Source organism: Parasteatoda tepidariorum, chromosome 6, assembly GCF_982258835.1.
Source record: "Parasteatoda tepidariorum strain Cologne lab strain chromosome 6, Ptep-v5.0, whole genome shotgun sequence".
Lineage (NCBI taxonomy): Eukaryota > Metazoa > Arthropoda > Arachnida > Araneae > Theridiidae > Parasteatoda > Parasteatoda tepidariorum.
The window spans coordinates 100,438,109-100,458,503 of NC_141760.1; the positions used below are offsets into that span (position 1 = coordinate 100,438,109).

The 20,395-nt window shown below is 28.7% G+C and overlaps 3 protein-coding genes across 5 annotated transcripts in view; 1 reads left to right on the forward strand and 2 right to left on the reverse strand.

The window, feature by feature from the left end:
- Nucleotides 1-12,024, reverse strand: part of LOC107455244 (uncharacterized) — a 138,626-nt gene extending 126,602 nt beyond the window's left edge. Inside the window, exon 1 of one of the 2 annotated variants that reach the window (XM_087166280.1) lies at nucleotides 11,732-12,024. The gene's annotated coding sequence lies outside the window, so the exon portion shown is untranslated. The remainder of the gene's footprint in view (nucleotides 1-11,731) is intronic. The other variant, XM_087166281.1, reaches the window with a different exon arrangement.
- LOC107455247 (uncharacterized) lies at nucleotides 1,895-19,083 on the reverse strand. Of its 2 annotated transcripts, none has more exons than XM_087166283.1 (3): nucleotides 18,977-19,083; nucleotides 18,603-18,637; nucleotides 1,895-5,086 (listed from the first exon to the last, which is right to left on the reverse strand). In XM_087166283.1, the coding sequence occupies exon 3, from the start codon at nucleotides 5,079-5,081 to the stop codon at nucleotides 2,535-2,537; it is 2,547 nt and encodes an 848-aa protein (XP_087022409.1). In that variant the 5' UTR covers nucleotides 5,082-5,086; nucleotides 18,603-18,637; nucleotides 18,977-19,083; the 3' UTR covers nucleotides 1,895-2,534. The 2 variants fall into 2 exon arrangements, with proteins under 2 accessions (XP_087022409.1, XP_087022408.1); XM_087166282.1 differs by lacking the exon at nucleotides 18,977-19,083 and adding an exon at nucleotides 18,801-18,939.
- LOC107455245 (disintegrin and metalloproteinase domain-containing protein 10) overlaps nucleotides 12,190-20,395 on the forward strand; it is a 90,587-nt gene continuing 82,381 nt past the window's right edge. The window contains exon 1 of the mRNA XM_043049301.3: nucleotides 12,190-12,749. Coding sequence (XP_042905235.2) covers nucleotides 12,668-12,749 — 82 coding nt within the window. The 5' untranslated portion in view covers nucleotides 12,190-12,667. The remainder of the gene's footprint in view (nucleotides 12,750-20,395) is intronic.

The following is a 20,395-nucleotide window of genomic DNA, read 5'->3' on the forward strand; positions in this document are numbered from 1 at the left end:
AATTCTTGTGCGTACAAGATGCGAATTTTGCATAAAATCTTACAAAAAAAATCACTGAAAAATATTACCGAGTCAACTTTGTTAAACAATGCTATTAAACTTTGTTAAACAATGCTATTAAACTTTGTTAAACAATGCTTAAATTTATCATATTAAAATAGATATTCCGTTTCAAGTGACGTCATTTTTTTGAACTGGAGCAAAATACTAACAAAACTTAACGAACCCATAAATTCTTGTGTGTACAAGATGCGAATTTTGCATAAAATCTTACAAAAAAATCACTGAAAAATATTACCGAGTCAACTTTGTTAAACAATGCTTAAATTTATCATATTAAAATAGATATTCCGTTTCAAGTGACGTCATTTTTTTGAACTGGAGCAAAATACTAACAAAACTTAACGAACCCATAAATTCTTGTGTGTACAAGATGCGAATTTTGCATAAAATCTTACAAAAAAAATCACTGAAAAATATTAACGAGTCAACTTTGTTAAACAATGCTATTAAACAGCTGCGTAAAACATTTAATTGCTTGCAATGCAATCAATAATAACTGCATTAGAAAATTCTAACTTCATGCTTTAGTAACAAATATGCAAAAAAGAGAGAGAGAGATTTGACATTCAAATCAGATGCAGTCAATACTAAGTTATGTGTCGGTAGCTGAATCGATATTGCACCATCATGGCGAAAATGTTCCAGAACAGATGTCGTTATGTCAAATAATAGAAATGAACAGATGCCTTAAGTCTGATGATGACAGAGCATGTGTTACCCGACAGTGTGTTTCATAGGAATCCTTATTCATTTTCTATTCTTTCTTGAAAATAAAAGTCTCAGGGATATAGAAACATTAAGAAATTTGCCGATATAATCGTGTAGTGAAAGTATTTGAAAATTAGATAAAAATATCAATATTACATATTTAAACAAAATACAATATAATAAAAAAATTACAATATTTTCCCCCTATTATGTAATTAACATTAATTTTAGAAAACAAAATTCAAAACAACTGGGTACTCTTCGAGAAGATTAAACATGTCCACATGTGACGTATGACATCAGAGTCCACTGTATAAAGAATCAATAAAGAAAATGGAGCGTCAAAGTTGAGCTAAGTTTTTCCACATAAGTTAGAACGCTAATTAACGTGAAGTTAATTAAATACAGCACCGTATCACACATTAATATGTAGAAATATAATTTTTTCTCAGATTTATTATTAGTTTATATATTTTTGTCTTGTATACCTGGCAACTTCAATGCATAATTAGTTTGCTTATATTCTACATGGCTTCGTTCCCGTATTTGTGTTATGTAAGAAAGACATGAGAATTGAAATCATTGTGTAAGAATCCTTGTGAAGGATTATAGAATGTATCACTAAAGAGAATTCATACATGACGGAGTAAGTTAATTGAAATAGAATGGAAAGAACAGTTGCTAACATAGACAGAGCTACGTTTTAACAACCAATCCGGCTCGAGATACTCACACTACGTCACCTGCAGGCGTCCAATCAGACTCGAGATACTCACACTACGTCACCTGCAGGCGTCCAATCAGACTCGAGATACTCACCTACGTCACCTGCAGGCGTCCAATCAGGCTCGAGATACCCACACTACGTCACTTGCAGGAGTCGCATTCACATTTGGTTCAAAAAATGCATCCATGAAAGAAAAGAAAACCTAAGAATTTCATCATTTTCGAAATAGTGCACACAGTGTTCTAAAAGTTATAGATGGACAAAAGATATTAAGTTTCCCATTATCTTAAGACGTCATTTTGAGAGATCTGAAGCTCCATATTTAGAAGACTAATTTTCTTGTACTTCATCGAATTCTGTATATATTAAAATGAAAAAAAAAAATACAACAGCATGTTTTCAAGGAAAATATTTATTACTTTAATAAAAATTATTGTAGCTTTCATACCAGTTTTTAACAGAATAGCAGTAGTTAACAAGGTAAAAAAAAATATAACAAGCAAAATTAAATTTATTGCGTATACATGGATGTCAACTTGAAGCGAAACTTTCCCATAATGGCAAAGATTGTTTCGGAGTAATATTAAAAATATTTATACCATAAGGATTCATAAATTGAATTTATAAAAATATCGGCAAAGTGGCTTTGATTAGATTTTTTAACTAAGTTCGTTAAAACAAAATAGATTGTCTCTTCATTGCAATTAATAAAGGGTCTTTCACAATTGAGAAAACATGTATTCAAAAATCTGTTTTAAAAAAAATGAGTATTCAGATTTTGTAGTTTTTATAAGCTTTGTGAAGTGGAAACAAAATCTGTAGCAGTTGGCCTGCCTGTATATACATAAATAGGCATACCAACATTTGCAATCAAAATAATACTCAAAACTGGGTTTTGATGACTTTCTTTCTGCATTTTTTTTCAGTCGAGGTTTTTTTTTGGGGGGGGGGGGAAAGCAATTTGGAAAATTTTAAGTCAACAAAGTATAGACTCTAATAATAGCTAATAGGAAAAATTAGTTACATTCACATCAAATCATTTCTTTTTTTTCTTTCTAAGTTTCGCTTCTAATTTAGCCTGTCGTTTCTTATTAGCAATCGCTAATTCCACAGCTTCAAGCTGCTGCATTAACCGTTCTCTTCTAGATATTTCAGTAGTTTCCTCTTTCTCCTGCACTGCAGATTTGGGTTTAGGACTTTCGCTGACATCCCTCTTGGATTTTGATTTTTGCTTAGTTTTCTTAGCACTCAATTGAGATGGATTTTTTTTCGTTCTCTTTCGGATCTTGGTAGACACATTAGAGACATATTTCAATAACTCAAGCTCATCGTCTGAGAGTTCGGTTGAGCTTTCAGATGATAGCCTTTTCTCCGATACATTCGAAGGAGAGTTATTGTTTTGTTCCATTTTATTCCTGTCAAATAGTTCGGGAATTTTCTTCTCTGTGTCGACAACTTTTGTCGTTGAAGAGCAATTTTCTTCAGCTGTGTCGTCCAATTTCTTTGAAAAAGTATTGTTTACTTGTTCTACATTATTGGATTCTTTTGAAAAATTATTTTCTCCAAGTGTTTCAAGACAAAGATCATTTTTCGGAGAAGAATGCTCTACTGACGTTTTTGGAACAGGACTATCTCTATTTGATTCGACACTTTTCTGGGGAGAACTTATCGGGATAGGACTGTCTCTATTTGATTCAACACTCTTCTGGGAAGAACTTATCGGGTTGGGACTATCTTTATTTGATTCAACACTCTTCTGGGAAGAACTTATCGGGTTAGGACTATCTCTATTTGATTCAACACTCTTCTGGGAAGAACTTATCGGGTTAGGACTATCTTTATTTGATTCAACACTCTTCTGGGAAGAACTTAGTCTGTCTGATCCATAATCATGTATAAGTTTCGAAATAAGACTATCTGTATCCGACCCATAATCATAAATAATTTTTGGTGGAGGATATTCTGCATTCGTTTTTGAGGAGTGGTTTTCTTCATTCGTTCCACGATTGTTATTTGTGGATAGATTTTTGACAGATGTCTTTGGAGCTAATTTAACATTATTTTCAGCTTTCTTTTTATCTTGCTTGAGTTTCTTATGATTCTTATTTGGAATGTACCTTAAAAGTTCCAGTTCACCAGCTGAAAGTTCTTCATCGGTAATGCTACTATCCGATGATAATTTCCGATCAGACTTAAGGAGAGTTTTGCCATTTTTAACAGTCTTGAAGCTTTTCTCTTTTTCCATATCAGGTTTTTCCAAACATTTCGTTGATATTTCAGACTCACGCTTACTTTCTTTCGTTGTTTTAGGAACACTATCTAACCACTTGTCAATATCATAAGTTGTGTGTTCCACGCCTTTTGACTTTTTTCCGGAAACTACCACAGGCAATATAGAGCGTCTAGTAGATTCTTTTTCTTCATTGCTTAGAAGAGAAGTTGAAACAGAAGTGCATCTAATGGATGAAACAGTCATATCGCTACTACAACTTGCCAAATCATTAATTTGGGATAAAAATTTAGAAATAGTAGAACTACGTTCTTTTTTGGAATGGGAGGAACCATATTTCTTGCGTCTATCAGACATTGGTGAAGTAGACTGTTCACGAGTTTGCTTCTGTTGCACGGTTTTTCTAGGATACTTTTTCGAGTAATTCTTCGATGGAGATTTTGAATGTGATCGGTATAGGAAGTGCCTTGAAAAAGAATGTCTCGATGAGCTGCGCCTACGGGGATAAGATGAATGACAGCGGAGTTGAGTTGTTTCTTTTCTTGGTGCTTCTGGTGCATCAACAGTTCTTAAAAACACTCTCTCTAATTTTGACTTTGGTTTACCAACATCATTCTTCAACTCATGACAGGAAGCTTCGCACCTGCCACACAATGAAGATGACGATGAAGAGTGACGTCGACAGGATGGAACTGGTGAACACGAATCTGATCTATATTTAGTCTTCGATTTCACATTTTTAGGTTTTTGAGAGCTAGGCAGATCTTTAGAGGCAGTTTTTAGAGTCTTTCGTCCACGTTCTGAATCCTTAAGTCGCAAACAATCAATGCATGTTTCTTTTTGTTTCCTATGCCTATCGGCGAAATCCATCTTTCGCCGATAAAAATCTTCATTATCTCTGATAATTTCATCTAAACCTTGGTATAACTGCTTCTCCTCGAAGTCAAGATCAGTTTCTTTTTTAAGTTTCGCATTCAGCAGCAATTTTTTTGCTTCTCTCAAACCTTTATCCCAAGCATCAGGAAGGTCTTCTACGGGTTGACCCGGTTCCATGGGTTGATAAACTATCGCCGGCTGAGTTTGAGTATCAAACATTTTATAAGAATTATTTCCAACGTGGGAAAAGGAACAATTTTCTCCTAGCCAGCATCTACCCCGTTGGAAATAGCGGCACAAGCTTTTATTAGACTCCTTAATCTCACCTTCTTCCAAGTCACTGACGGTTTTATTTGATTGATCTAGATCAGAACCTATTTTGGCAACTTCGTTTTCTTCCGAGCTCTCGATAGTCAGATCAATAATCTCTGGACCAGGAATAGGCAATTCAGCCACTTCGAAATCTAGTTCTGACATACTAGTTATATTATTAAAGAAAGTTTGAAAAAAATGATACTGTATAACTGAAGTAAAAAAAAAAAAAAAGATATGTAAATGATATAGTATTTTAATATCTTGGATTGAACACAAAAATGTTTTATAAGAATAAAAATTATGACATACAGGTTTTACGTTCAGAAAATAAGCCCAATATTAAAAATCAGATTACCTCTTGCTTATTCCCTTTTAATTTTCACCTAAAGTGCAACAAATTTAAAATTACAGTGTAACCCCGATTTTACGTTTTCCGTTGTACTAGCGTTAAAAAACGCATAAAATAGGAAAACGTAAAATCGGGATAAAAAAATATAAGCATATTTTTCAAACATTGACAACTATTAGAAAAAGTTTGTAATCTTTAATTTTTTTTTCCCTTTCGTATTTAGATACAGTTTCAAGAATACCCCGCTCCAAACTAAAAACATTTTTGCAAAATCGCCTTTAGGTTTACGTTTGCAAATATAGTTTCAGAATTTTTATGCTTTGAAACTCTTGATCACTCGTGGGTATACCCTCCGATATTTACTTATTTTCATCAATATTATCGGGAGCAGGCATTGAATCTGATATTGAAGGAATTGATAAGTGGATATTTGTCGTAGCCGATATACGCTCATCGACATTCGGAAGATCAGCTATGCAATTTATTCCGAAAGGCCAATGTTCCTGTTGGATGCCCAGATGCCTGCTTTATTAAACCCTTTGTAATGCAGTTTAGACCACACAGTCCAATGCTGTAGAAATCAGATTCGGAGCTTCCAGAACATTTGCTTTCGAAGCATCTTGTAAGATTTCGCCAGAATTAAGAAAAAGAAATGATTTCTTAAACAATCGTTTATTATAACGTTATTAAATGATCGGATTATTACAAGATTCAAAGGTTGAAGTTTGCTGGAAACAATTCCACTCACAAATTTTGCAATTTGAACTTCTAAACTTCCATTAATGAAGGTCCTGTGCTTTGCCCATCCCATCGGAAAAGCTGAGGGGGAAAAAAAGGAAAATTTACGTAGACTTTGAAGAGATAAAATGATTTTGATCTGTTAGACAAAAGTATAAAACGGGAAATTCTTAACCTAAAATTCGGGGTATTTTAACTTACACATAAACACATTTACGGCATGGACAATTTTCACGACTTAGCAAAAAATGACGTAGAACGCAACACGCAAAACCTGTTTAAGGCAAAGTTATGGTGAAAATTTTGAAAGTTTATAAAAAAATGTTTTTTTTCTTTAAATTTAATTCAATGGAAATTTTTTTAGCTGATATTTAAGTTACACTAACAATCAAAATTATTATTATTATTTTTTTTTTTTTGAAACTTCATTAGTGACAAATAAAGAAAACGGTTTTCGCTTAATACGCTTTTGTTCAATGTTTTATTAATAAAAAAGTAACAAAAATTTTTAAAAAAATTATGTGGTTATTAAAAAAAAGTTAACCTCTTACAATTTTATTTATTAAAATTTAAGAGGTAAAATCGAAACATTTCCATCATTTAAAATTTTCATTTTGTGCTTAATATCATAGATATTTCAGAAATATTTTAATAATACCCATTTTGCTTCATAAAAAAAAAATCTTTGACATAGAAATGTGAAAATTTCGTATAAATATTCATTTTAAGAAATATCTTAACCTTTAATCGAATGCATTTAACCCTTTCAGCACCCGACCCGTCTATTTTTAGATACTGCTCTAAAAATGCATCACAGATTCACATCCAGATGAAAAGTGTAAGTTTAATAAATTATTAGTTATGCATTCAACATTCAACAAATATTTAAAAAATTACAAGCAATTTGTTATTTTCTTTCGTAGAACATATCATAATTTTAGATTTTGATAACTCAGTAACATTTTGGCTAGGATCCCAAAATTGTAACAGAAAAAGTTGTAGATTTTAAGGAGAGATTTCTTCTATCAGTCTTGCAGGAGATTTCATGACATTTAATATTGATCTACAAAAAAGCATTGAAAAAATGGGCACTTCAGGCATAAATGGGTAAATGGTAGATACAAATTCATAGATATATATATTTAATTTACTGAAGATAATTTGAATTATACTGATATGACAATCCCAAACAAAATTAAAATCGCACCACATTAACAGAGATTATTTTTCTACATAATTAAATTGCATGAATTATTCAAAAAATTATTAATTTAGAAAGTTACAATTAGACTTTACACGAATCTCAAAAAAATTTTCTCAGTTATAATGAAGGGACTAAAAAATACATAAAAAAATCACAAATGGAAGAAAAAAAATTTCGGTTTAATTTATTTACATAAGGTTTTACCTGTTCTGTGATGATAGTTTAATGATACATATTTTACAAGTGATATGCATGATGCATAGGATTTTCAATACAAATTTTTATATTTTAATTGAATTTTCCAATTGAATACCATGAAGATTCATTAGTTCACATACCATTTTTATATTTGCCAGATTTTTGAAACTCTACTTAGAAAATTCCAAAGTTTCAACTGATACAGTTGGCTTTTTAAATGGTGCATGCAAAAGTATTTATGGGCACTGAGATGTAACTGTGAAGTACTCAGGTTCTATTCCCAATAGCAATTTGAAGCAGACAGCTTGATGGGTATCAGTTAGCCTGCAAAGTAAAAGCGGTCGGTGTGCAATGCCAACCATGTTGCTACCACCATGTCAGAAAATTGTGGAACCTTAGTCTCTGTGACACCCCTGACCCAATACAGACTGTTGTGGTAATGTTTCTTCCTCCCTCACTTTTTTGATAAAAAGGGGCTGCATTACAACCACCGTAGTTATTACAACACTATCTCAGAAATATCTATATATTTCTCTTACATGGCACGAAAAACGAAGGTAATTCTCTGTCTAAATTGGCAACACTAAAGTCCTTTATAATTATTCATTTTGTTAGGTTGTCTTAAGTGATAATTTCAGTAGTGTTAAATAATTAGTTATGTTACGTATTTTATACTCATATTGTTAGGTCGCGTCACCTGGGGAAAGTTCTGAGGAACAACTTTCCAAAGTAATTCTTGGTCCCAGTCTTCTTCTATGCTATCAATTATAATTACTTAAGTTACATGTCCATGACTAAATATAGAAATAAATATTTTATTAGAAAGAAATCACAATGTATATATTACTCCATTGCCAAAATTGGTAACTCTACAAGTTTATTAGATTTTGTAAAAATTGAATGTTTCTGTTTTTTGACCAGGAAACACCCAGGGTTACACTAAGTAACCATTTAAATAGAGATAAATAATTAGTTATAGGCAGGGTTCGCCAAGTGGGCCCACTTTGAAAAAACCCGCCCGGGTTTTATTGGGCGGGCCCACCTTGAAAAAACCCACTTGGAACGATAAGTGGGTTTTTTCAAAAAAAAATATTTTTTTTTTACTAAAACTTATTGTTTTGCATTTACTTTTATATAATTTATAGTGCAGCATAAATTTGTCAAATTGAGTTGCATGATTTATATGATTAAGTTTTTAATATTAGTAAAGTAAAAAAAACTTGAATCTTCATATAATTTTATAGTAGGTACCTACTATTGAAAACTTAAAGTGGGTTTTTTCAAAAAGTAATATTTTAATGATATTAAATCAAATAAAAATTTAAATAATATACTCTGAAAATATCAATTTTTCAAATATAGTTGCATGCTTTATATATTTATAAACAGGTTATTATTTTTAATTCATATGTTTAAAAAAATTGAAAAAAAAAAAAACAATTTTTTTCTTTTTTTACCAAGTGATACATTAACAAATTTAAACAGTTTTATTTTCTGGCTTTAAAAAAAAAAAAAAAAAAAAAAAGCTAAAACTTTTTATAAGAGAACTTTTCAAAATTATTTATCTAAAAATGAAATCATTTTCCTAGGGTTAATTATTTGAAAACAAATGGGACAAGTAACTGATACTCTTTATAATTATACATAGTTTTAATTTCACTTTCTATTAACCTTATTATAAAAACATGTAAGACCATTAAATATTTATTTCAGTTCTTTTATTTAACTCAAGTCAGATGAAATTTTAGTTTTTACTGATTATAAATATTTACAGATTATAATTTTATAATAGATAATATCCATATGTTTAATATAGTAAATAAATGTGTGTGAAAACAAAAAGATTAATAAACTTGTTCCTTTTATATTACTGCATTTATATTTTATAATTCCTATTTTAAAAAATTATGAAATGTAATGCACTTAACAATAAAGAAGATTCAAATAGATAGTGATAATGCGTTCTTTAAACTTAATATAAAATACATATAACCAGGGTTCCCCAAGTGGGCCCACTTTGAAAAAACCCACTTGGTGCTTTTCAGAGCTCATTCTAGGCAGAAAAAAGGGCAGGGTGCAAAAGTTTAAAAAAAGGGCATTATTATTCTAAAAAGGCAATAATTTCTTTCGATGGGCTTTACACGTTCTATTAAAAAACATTGTCAATTAGTAAAAGAATTTTTTATTTTTTTTACTAAAACTAGCAAAGCAATCATTAATTACTAATTTTTATTAATAAATTAACATATATATTGAGCTAATTAGCTTAGTAATTTATTTAAAATGCATGCATATATTAATAAAATAATAAATGTATGTTTTTAAGTGTCTGTAGTTATGATTTAATAATTAAAATGATTAATAATAATTATGATTTAATGATAGAGCAAGTAACTGCAAACTTTCAAAGACAAGTGCAATAAGGGGGTGTGATGGCAGTTTTCACAGTGAAATTTATGAGCACTAAATGAAAAAACCCAATTTTCCCCGGGTTTTTTCAAATAAAACCCAATTTTCCCCGGGTTTTTTCAATAAAACCCAGGCGGGTTGGGTTTTTTCAAAAATCCCCGGGTTTTTTCAAACCCTGGTTATAGGTGAAGTATTTATTTAGATTCATTTTGTTAGGTAGTCTTAAATGATAATTCAATTAATGTTAAATAGTTAGCTATACATTAAGTATTAATTTAGATTTATTTTTGATCAGTTTTGTGGCAGTAGAAATTTAAAATAAAACGGTTCTATGGATTTATTGTTATACCAAATATTGTTGCCAGAGCTTGCCCATATGTATTATACGATACTCAAGTTATGGCTCGAAAGGTGTATAATAAAATAATACATCATAAATAAAATTTCATTTCCTTATATGGAAGAAATACTACTACAAGCAATAATAATTTATATTTGATCATGAACAAATAATATTATTGTATCCATGCCAAAAACCTAAGCAGAAGATCAAAAATACCAATTCCCAAAAATATCAGAGCTAAGTCTCATTTGCTCACCTACAAGCCTAAACAAGAACATGGCTAACATATTTAATCACACCTATGATTTGACAAAAATTAATCCAAATAGCTAAAAATCTGGTTTATAATTTATTAAATCACTATTAAAATACAACCTTTTCTTTACGTGTTAAATGGGAGAAGGGAAGAAAAAAAAAGAACATCGTTACACGCTTTTCTAATAATAATAAAATAAATATTGGGCAAGATTCAAACAATCTGAAAAAATTCACACCATCTTGCATGCAGGTATTACCTAATTTAAATACGTTTGTATACAAGGGAATAAATAATGTTATGATGGATTCAAGTTTGAAATTTTTTTTTGTAGCACAAGTGAAAAATTGAAATACAATAAAACTATGTAACACTATGATGGAAACTAACAGATTTTGTTTTTAAAATTATTATTAATATTATCTATCTTAATAGGAAATATATTCTGTTGGCCAATACTTCAAGTCAAAGTTGGTACTAGGAAGATGCATGCCACTGTAATTATTAGATTATAATTTAAGAAAATAGATCCATCTTGCCCACAGCATTATCATAATTTTTGAATTTAGCAAATTTATATTATTTTTCTTGGTAAGTTTCTTAAAATCACAAAAATTGTTAACAAGACTAATTTCCCAGAAGCATTTTAATTACAGAAAAAAAAATGTATATTTTTATTGATCAGGAAAATATTATTTTGTAAAGGCAATCCAGATACAACTTGTAAGTACTGTTCAACTAATATTAGCAAAATGCTAAAATATAAACAAGATAATTAAAGTATATTATAATATTATGAATATATTAGTATGACAATGCTAAGAAATTAAAGAATCAAAATAAAAATATGAATTGCAAAACCAAAATTACATATTTTAAAAATGAAGAAAGTTATTCTTTTATATAGATAACTGGAAATTTATTTTTTGTCTAAAAAACAAATTTTTTATTTCACTATTATGTCACAGACACATTTTTATTTCATTAATATGTATGAGGATAATTTTCCCTAATGTATTAATAGTCAGAGATAATGAATATTTAAAAGATAGATATTAGATTTTCTAATCCGAATGTATCTAGCAAAATCTAATCTGTATGTTATCTATTGAAAATTATTGGCGAATAAATAAGGAAATTGTTTCAAAGAAAGCAAGAGATTCCGTTAATTTAAAATTGCATCAACAATCAAAGTGCAAACAAAATATGAACTCGTTTAACAGGTGGATTAATTATAAGCAGTAATCTAAAGACCAACAGTTAAAAAGGCACAACAGTGCATCGAATAATTAAAGCAAACGTCTTATTTACATACCAGACACGATCAATGTTGTTGGTTTTTCTTAAATTCTGATGCAATGTAATCAATTAAAATCCAATACGAGAATAGTTTTTTTTTTAAAACAATGCACTCCGATTATAACAAAATAAAATTATTAGGATTCAATTTAGGTTTAGATTAATCTTCAAGAATTTTAAACATCCATCGCTGCACGAAACATCACTATTAAAAACCATCCATAACAATTCTAGCGCCGCACAGATAAATCGAATCTCACTTTGACAGCTTGAAATACACAAACATATCATGAAAAGACAGATTAACACAGGCTGTTATTTTTACCGCTCATCCCCCCTTTGCAATATGTACGAATCAAAAAAGGAGAAACAATTAAGCTTTTTAATTTCTAATAACTTATATTCAAGAAATAATTTAGGTGTTTTAATCCATAAGAATAAACATAACGTTTTTGTTGAACACGCGCAACAATTGATGGAACAGCATGTTTGCAAGCAATCTAGGAATTTGTGTACAGATGGATTGAGTTGGATGCATGTTTAGATAGCTTCATAATTACTTCATAACGAAATTTTTCGTGTTTAGGTACCAGCGGATGTTATTAAATTGTTTCGATTGTTAACAATTATTAGATCATGATTGAATACTTTTCTTATTAACAGAATAAATCCATCCTTTCGACTACTGCGCTAATGGCGTTGAAATACAGACCATAACAAAAAATGAATTATCGTATTAATTCATTTGTAAAACTATATTCACTGCATTTTGAGTATGTTGTTACAAGAATATGACGTCTATGTCTTAGTATTCAATTATTTCTCCACAAAATGATGCATAAATGGACAAACATCGCATGTTTTCCGTTCTCTTATAGGCTAGATCAAAGAAATAAATTTCGGAAATTTTGAAAATTTTAGACAATTCATATGTTTATTTACTGTTTAAGAAATGACAGTGTGTTTCAGCTTCCCTAACAGCGTCCTCAGCATTTTATTCTTTACAATTATAGCGAAATGCCAAGCCAAGTCTGGTGAGTAATTATTACATTAACTACACATTGACGTTTGGTAACATAGCTATTTCAACTTTTCAAACAATATATATATATATATAAAAAAGAGTATAATAACTACGTGTTTTAAAAATAATTTTGGCCTATAACCCCACCAATAACAACTTGAAAAGTCATCTACACCTTAGAATGATATGTAAATTTTTCAAAAAATTTTAATTTTTAAAATTCCTACAGATTCAAATCTCTCTTTCTATAGAATTTTATATTCATTACTTTCTGCTATTATTCATCACTTTATTTTATAAACAACATTCATTGATTTATAAATACTTTAAAATTTAATTGTGAAAAAGCGATACGTTATTTCTTAACTATATTATTTGCTCACATAACAAATTTTAGTAAATTATTTAAAATCTATTTATTTTCCAAGTATGGTAAATATATTTGGCATTTTAAAATTTTTTTGTTACGTTACATGAATAAAATAATTTAGATTAAAAACAAATTTAAATGCACTACAAAATAAAATAATAAAATGTTTAAAGTATACCATACTTCCATTAAAAATTGTTTTCACTTATTAAAAAAAATAAATAAAAATACACATTCGAGATGACTTTATTATTGAAATACATTTAGGCGTAACAGTTAAATGACACAATTTATCAAATTACGAAAATTTTTCTCACATATTTTTTATTCCTTAAGTTCAATGTAACTCCTCCATATGCTTAAGGTACTTTAAAGTACCTTAAGCGTATAAAGTGATAAGTAGTAATGTTAACACATTTATATTGTTGTACATTAAGGTAAGATGTTGCAATTTAGTTTATAAATCAGGGAAAAGAAATTTCTATTTCTTTAAGTGTAAATATACTATAGAAGGTCTATACAACCACAATCCTTCAGTTTTCACAAACCACAATTCTCCATAAGCCCCGATTCGGCTATGAAATTTGCAGTGAAAAATTTTTTGTAGTTGAGTAATGACTATTATTTTTTTACTTGGTTAAGAGGTTACGATTTCCTGAGCTAATCAAAATTACTCAATTTGTTTATCAATTCTCAAAGCTCCCATTTATCAAAGCTCTTAAAATTTCAATTTATTCGGCAACTAATAAATACTTGAGTGCATAATTTTGTGGTTTTTAATGATTTGTAATTAAGAACTATTTCAAAGCATTTCAAGATTGATCTGTTCCATGTTGATATTGAGGTATTTAGAAGGTAAGATTAAGGATATGTAAAATTATCTATACAACGTAAAATTCTATAAAACGTAAAGTCTCGCTTTAAAGTTAAGAGATATAAAGATCTACTATTGCATATTTATTTTTACATAGGGCAACACTCACATCACTTCAAAAAGTTTTAATAAAATAAAGAGTTAACAAAGGGTGCTGAAAGTGTTCTTTCTTTTTTCAGCTCAAAAACCACCATGAATTCAGTTTTTACATTAATCAACAACTTATGTTTCTCAGAGTAATCGAAACAAAATTTGGATAAAAAACATAATGCAGCAAATTATACACAATGTTTATAAAGCAAATGTATAATAATATGAAATTTTTTTTTTGTAATTAAAAAAAACTTTTTTGAAGTTTTACACGCTTTAACTTCTTTTTAAAAAATTAAATTAATGCACATTTTTACGTCTTGAATTAGTACCTCTAGGTTTTGAAATTTTAATCTTTTAGTTTTAGTGTTCAATCAATATTATAGAAATTAGTTTGAAAAACAATTATAAAAATTTCTTAGGTTAGTTATATAGGAAATGAAGATTTCCTAACTAAATTTATGGCTCTAGGATGGGGAAGAAACACGCTGACTATTTAAAGGATGCATTTGAATCCTAGATTGTAGGTAGTCCAACTTTTAGGTTAATGTATTAAAAAATATTTCTTTTATTCAACACTGGTACACTAAGTTTAAAAATGCTGGTATATAATTTTGCTTACTTCCTCATTTTCAAGCATTTAATATTTACTTTTGAAGAACAAGTAAAAACAATTTTCATCAAAAATACATTTTTTAATTATAGTATTATAAATCAACTTGCTAGTGAACTTAATGGACTGTATCTGTATTGGACAATAGATTGTAATTAAAAATATTTGTTTTTAAGTTATTTTTATATCAACTTTATATTTCTACTGAGTCAACATTTTAACGGATGCATAAAAGTGGTAGGCTTGCAACAATTAAGAAGGTTCTTGCCAGCTATCATGAGATATTCTGCAGACAGACTCGTATGCTGGTGGTTGCAAAGATAAGTCGTATAATTTCTTCAATTCTTTTCCATTAGAAATGCTTTTAATCCTGTTTCCATAACTGCAGAGAGAACTTCAGAATTTTAGCTGTGAGGTTTTTTGATAGCTGGACAGTACTAACTTTTATTTTTTAACTTAGAAAAAAAAAACTTGTTCCTGTCAACCAGTCTAGCATCTTATATTACACCTAACCTTTTCAGCATTTTTTTTTTTTTTTTTGCGAAGAAAAATAGATAAAAACGGATTTGCGAAGAAGAATATGATTGTTAGCTCTTGGTGTTTTAAAATTATTAATAATAAAACAGGGAGCTAACTCATTTTTGCAGAAAACTTTTACAGTTTTGCACAAAGACATAGTGAAAGTAGAGCGTTAGTCTAAATCAGAAAAAAACTGTTCAGCGTAGAATTCTAATTTTTTGTGAAAGCTAAGATAACTTATGAGATAAATCTTATATAACCTTTGTTTTTGTTTCTTTGAAAATTAAAAATATTTTACGTTTACTGTGAATTACCTCTGGAACAGGATAATTCTTGATCAATTCTGAAGTGAATACTGATCACTTAGTTTTTTTTTTATATATATTTATATTTTTTTAAGTAGTTATGCAATAGCATTTCAAAAAGAATGAAATCATTAAACCTATTTAAGCAGCAGATGAAAAGGTTCATATCGAGAGGAAAAAATTTAAGTTTTATTGTGAGTCAAAATAAATCACACTATTTGGTAATAAGAAGTAACACAAAATAAAAAAAAAGTTGCACAGAATATTAATTAGGTATTAAGAAAGAGAGAAGTATTTTTGTAAAAATGTGTATATTATAGGAACCAATCTTTGAAATGGTAAGTTATAGTAATCAGTTTAAAAAGAAAGAGATATATAAAATTTAAATAACATTGAGAAATGGTTCATTTCATAATTTTAAATTCAGAACTAAAATTATTATAGAAATTACAGAGCATCTTTAACACACCTCTGTAACCATGAAAAAAATTTAAGAAATTAAGACACTCAAAAGCTCCCTTTATTTATTTATATAAATACAATTATGTAAACAAAATATTAATTTTGTTTTAAATAACTTATTTTAATGAATACTATCTACTTTCTCCAACCAGCTAGTCCAAGTTTTTTTTTTTTTTTTTTTGAGGGGGAAAGACAAAACAAATATGTACTATGTCAGTGTTCGCCTCAACTTCCAATAAGATTATTGTCCTGTACTGGACTGATCCCAGTAGAACACTGAAGTCAAATATCACTGGCTGGGGTCAGTAAGCGGGTGGGTGACCACTTTGATCAACCTGCATAGGGCTGAGGGTGCATGGTATCAGTCCTCGCTAAACTGTTCTACTGTAAAATGCTCAACTTTGTGCAGCCAAAACAGGGGAACCATCCACTCTGCAGAAGAATTGCACTCAAAATTGTCATAGCATGTCTTCGGATCATACTCGGGGTTGTTTCCCAACCGTCCGCAATAGCCCATTATGCAGCTCAAGTGTGATGCAAATAAATTACCTACCTACCTCAACAAGATTATCAGATTTAAATGCATTATATCAAAACTTGTAAAAGATAATAAATTATTAGATATTGCTACTAGTTTTATTTTCAAAAATAATAATAAGCATTTTTAAACACTGATTCAAATTAATCGCATTTTTAAAAAGTAAAGGTACTTTGAATGCAATATTGCCCACAATTTAACATGCCTTTAGATAGAGAAATACCTGAGTTTAAGGTGCCATACAAGAAAAGAGAGATTGATTACTAACAGCACTTATTTAAATAGAAAACAATTTATTTAATGTGTTGGATAGAAAATAAAGTTGAGTAACACATGAACAGAAATATGCAATGGGAAAAAACAATTTTGAAATAAAGTGTAAATTAAGTCTGGAATTCAAAAGTCTTTATATATTGTTTATATACAAAACAAATACTGTGAGTGGCTTTTCGAGAAATCTAAAATCTTTAGATTACTTTAACCATCAACTTGAGTGATGAATATAAAATTATATAGGTATTAAAAACGCATCAATCTTCATATCAGAAATACTATTTCAAAAAATCATGTAATTTTTACTCAAGTATTTTTAATTTAAAAAGAAAAAATCTAATTTATTTTTAAAAGAACTTGACTAGAAATGTCATGTAAAAATATGAAAAAGTTAAAAAATAAAAACTTGGAACATGCATCCACAACCTTGAAAAATTACTTAAAGCTTGTGTATATAATAAAATAAAATATGAGTTCATAAATTTTGATCTGCCCACCTTATAAGCACATTCTATCATATCGGGCAATTCTAAATCCAGAAACTCATCCTACAATATTAACAAATGGACAGAAAATAATAATTAAACAAAAATGGATTTAGAATAAATTTTAATGGGTGGATATTACATAACCAGGATTTTTTATTTACATAAATGTGAAAAATGAGTACTATATTATTTCAGAAAGTAGCATAAAAATTCTTGAATTCTAGATCCCTATCCTGTAATGAAGGAAACAATCTTTTAATTACTCCTAACAAGGGAGAAAAAAAATATTACTTGTTTCATGCATTTCTTGCCACATTCATATAGAATTTGCATCTAAAATATTTGGATGATTTTACATTCCCCCTCCCCTTTTTCAACTGTGCAGTACCAAGAACTTATCAGGAGGTGCAACTCTACATCAGATATTAAAAAAACTTGGAAAGTTAAAAAAAAAACAGACAGAGGCAATTAGCGATTTTATTTAACTTGAACAGGTACTCATAGTGGAAATAAGCAAAAACTTTAATAAGCACGCTCAAATAACATTAAAAAAATAATTAAAAATTTTGTGTATCTAATATAATTATACAGAGTAATCTCAAAATACTATTTAAATCATTTACTTTAAGTTCTAAGGATAATCAAATTGGAAGTTTTCCAACTCAACACATTTAATTATATGATTTACACATGGCTTATAAATGTACAAGATCATATTGAAAATCTATGAATTAAAATTATGCTTAATGAATTAATATTGTGCATTAAGTTCCCCATAATTCTAATAATAATTCAAAATGTAATACAGTAGAAATTACAGAAAATCTGTAGTAGTCTAATTATTGTGATAATATGAATTCAATAAATAATAGAAATCTAAAAAATCGTTCAGACTATAACGTACTAGAAATGAATGCGAAATACTATTTTTTTTCCCACACAGAATTGAAAACTTAAAAAATTACAAATTCCAGATACGCTAATGAGTTTTTTAAAGAAATAGTTTGATTTTATTCATTACAAATTATTTTCTCTAACATATTTTCATTTATTTTTTATACTTAGAATAATACTTATACTATTTGTAACAAACCTCTGTGGACAAAATGACAATCAATGTAAATGTGTCAGAAGATTTTTTTTTATAAAATACTTAAATTTTTATTTTTCTAAAAGCAAGCATTTTTTACACACACTTAAAAATAATAAAAATACTTATATTTATTACTCTTTAAAAAATGGTATAGTCTGAAAGAGTACAAAATGTTAAATAAGCATATCCGAACACTTTGTTTACCAAATAAAGATGTTCAAATCACAATAAAGGATATTCAATTCTTTATCAGGAATCCAAGTTTAACAGAATCTACACAAAGAAACAAGGAAAAGAATATTTAGTTTTCAATAAATGAATAAACCAATGTCTCTATGTTTTATTGAATAAATTAGAGCTTGTAATAAGAGTTTGAACATCCCGCTTAAATTAAGTTCCATGATTGTAAACATTGTAACAATATAGTTTAACTTACCTTCGAAATTATTACAACAAATTCTGATAATATTTTTATTCGATCTATTCGAAATTATGAGTTAGAATAGTAGTTATATGACGACCCATTTTAGTGCTTTCTAAATGCTCTTGTTCGAAATTATGAAAGTTTTGTTTTTGTTGAGTGGAATTATAAGTTATCGATAAATTGGATACCTGCAAGTGACGTCATCTTAGTTAAATCATGGCATTTGTCGATTCAGAAGCCAATCAGGTTCAACACAATTAAAACTGATTTAAATTGCGTCCAACTAGATAAGATTTAAATTACATGTTTACGTATTATTACTTCACTTCTTCTCGAGCTGCAAGCGCCCAATTCTAAATATTTTTTATTAAAGAAGGATTAATGGGAATAAATTTGATGACGTTACAACAATGGCATGAGGTCATGCATTTTAAAAACCGACTATTTGTTTAGAATTTTTGGTGTGAGATGTGATTGTGTATTTTATCTCTGAAATAATGTTTCATTTTGTGAGAAAGTAGTGATCGGGATGAACCGAATATAAATAGTTGATTTTTAAAAAAAAAATTTCGAAATTTTATTGTTCAGAGAAATTTTTTTTAGCTGCCCATTATCAGCGCCGGATTAAGCGTACGCGGGGCCCTAGGCCATTCAAATTTTTGGGGCCCTTAGATTAAATTTTTTTTTCTCGTATATTTTTTATTTATTCAAATATAAAAGTATTTATATAACTTTTCATTCAAGAAAGCATATTTAAAATAATAATAATAAATTGAATTTTACTTTATTTTGTTAAATTAGAACTTAAAAATAATCATAACATTTTAAAATCATAACATATATATTTGAAATTGATATTTTTTTAAAATCATTGTTTTTCTTAATTTTTTAAAATTTAGTTTCAAAAAATCCATTTTAAGGGGGCCCCTAATCATTGAGGGGCCCCCAGGCCATAGCCTAGTCTGGCTTAATGGGTATTCCGGCACTGCCCGTTATGTATGCTGTATGAAGGGTGAATGAGATGGATTTTTTATTTCAACAATAATTTACGTATTTTACCTTTTTTTTTTAATTAAAATTTTACTTTTTAAATTTTACCTTTTTTTAAAAAAACATTAAAATGATCTGCAATGATCAAAGATCTTTGGCAATGATCTTACTATGAAATTAAAGTAGGCAATGATTGCTTTTCGTCTTTTAAAATTTTTGAATTTACTCAAATATAGTTCGGAACTGCATCGAGTTCACTATTTTCTACCTGTTATTTTTGCTTTTCGAGAATATTTTTAGAGTTCAAGTTCTATTTCTTGTCAAAAGAAATCTTGCCGATTTTCAACTTCCTCTGTTGACACCTTTACTATCAACGGAACTTAATAGATAGTTTTGAATACATCAAAAATAAGTATGATAAATAAATAAATTGATTAAAAGCATTTAAAGAAATAAATGAATAATAATAGTAACAAAATTATTTAAATATTAAAAACATCAAGAAATTTCGAACAGGAATAAAAACGCAATAATTTTAAGTGACAAAATGCAAAACTTAAACGAAATCGGTCAGATAATTCTTGAGAATTGAAAATTTAAAAATGGTATTTATTTTT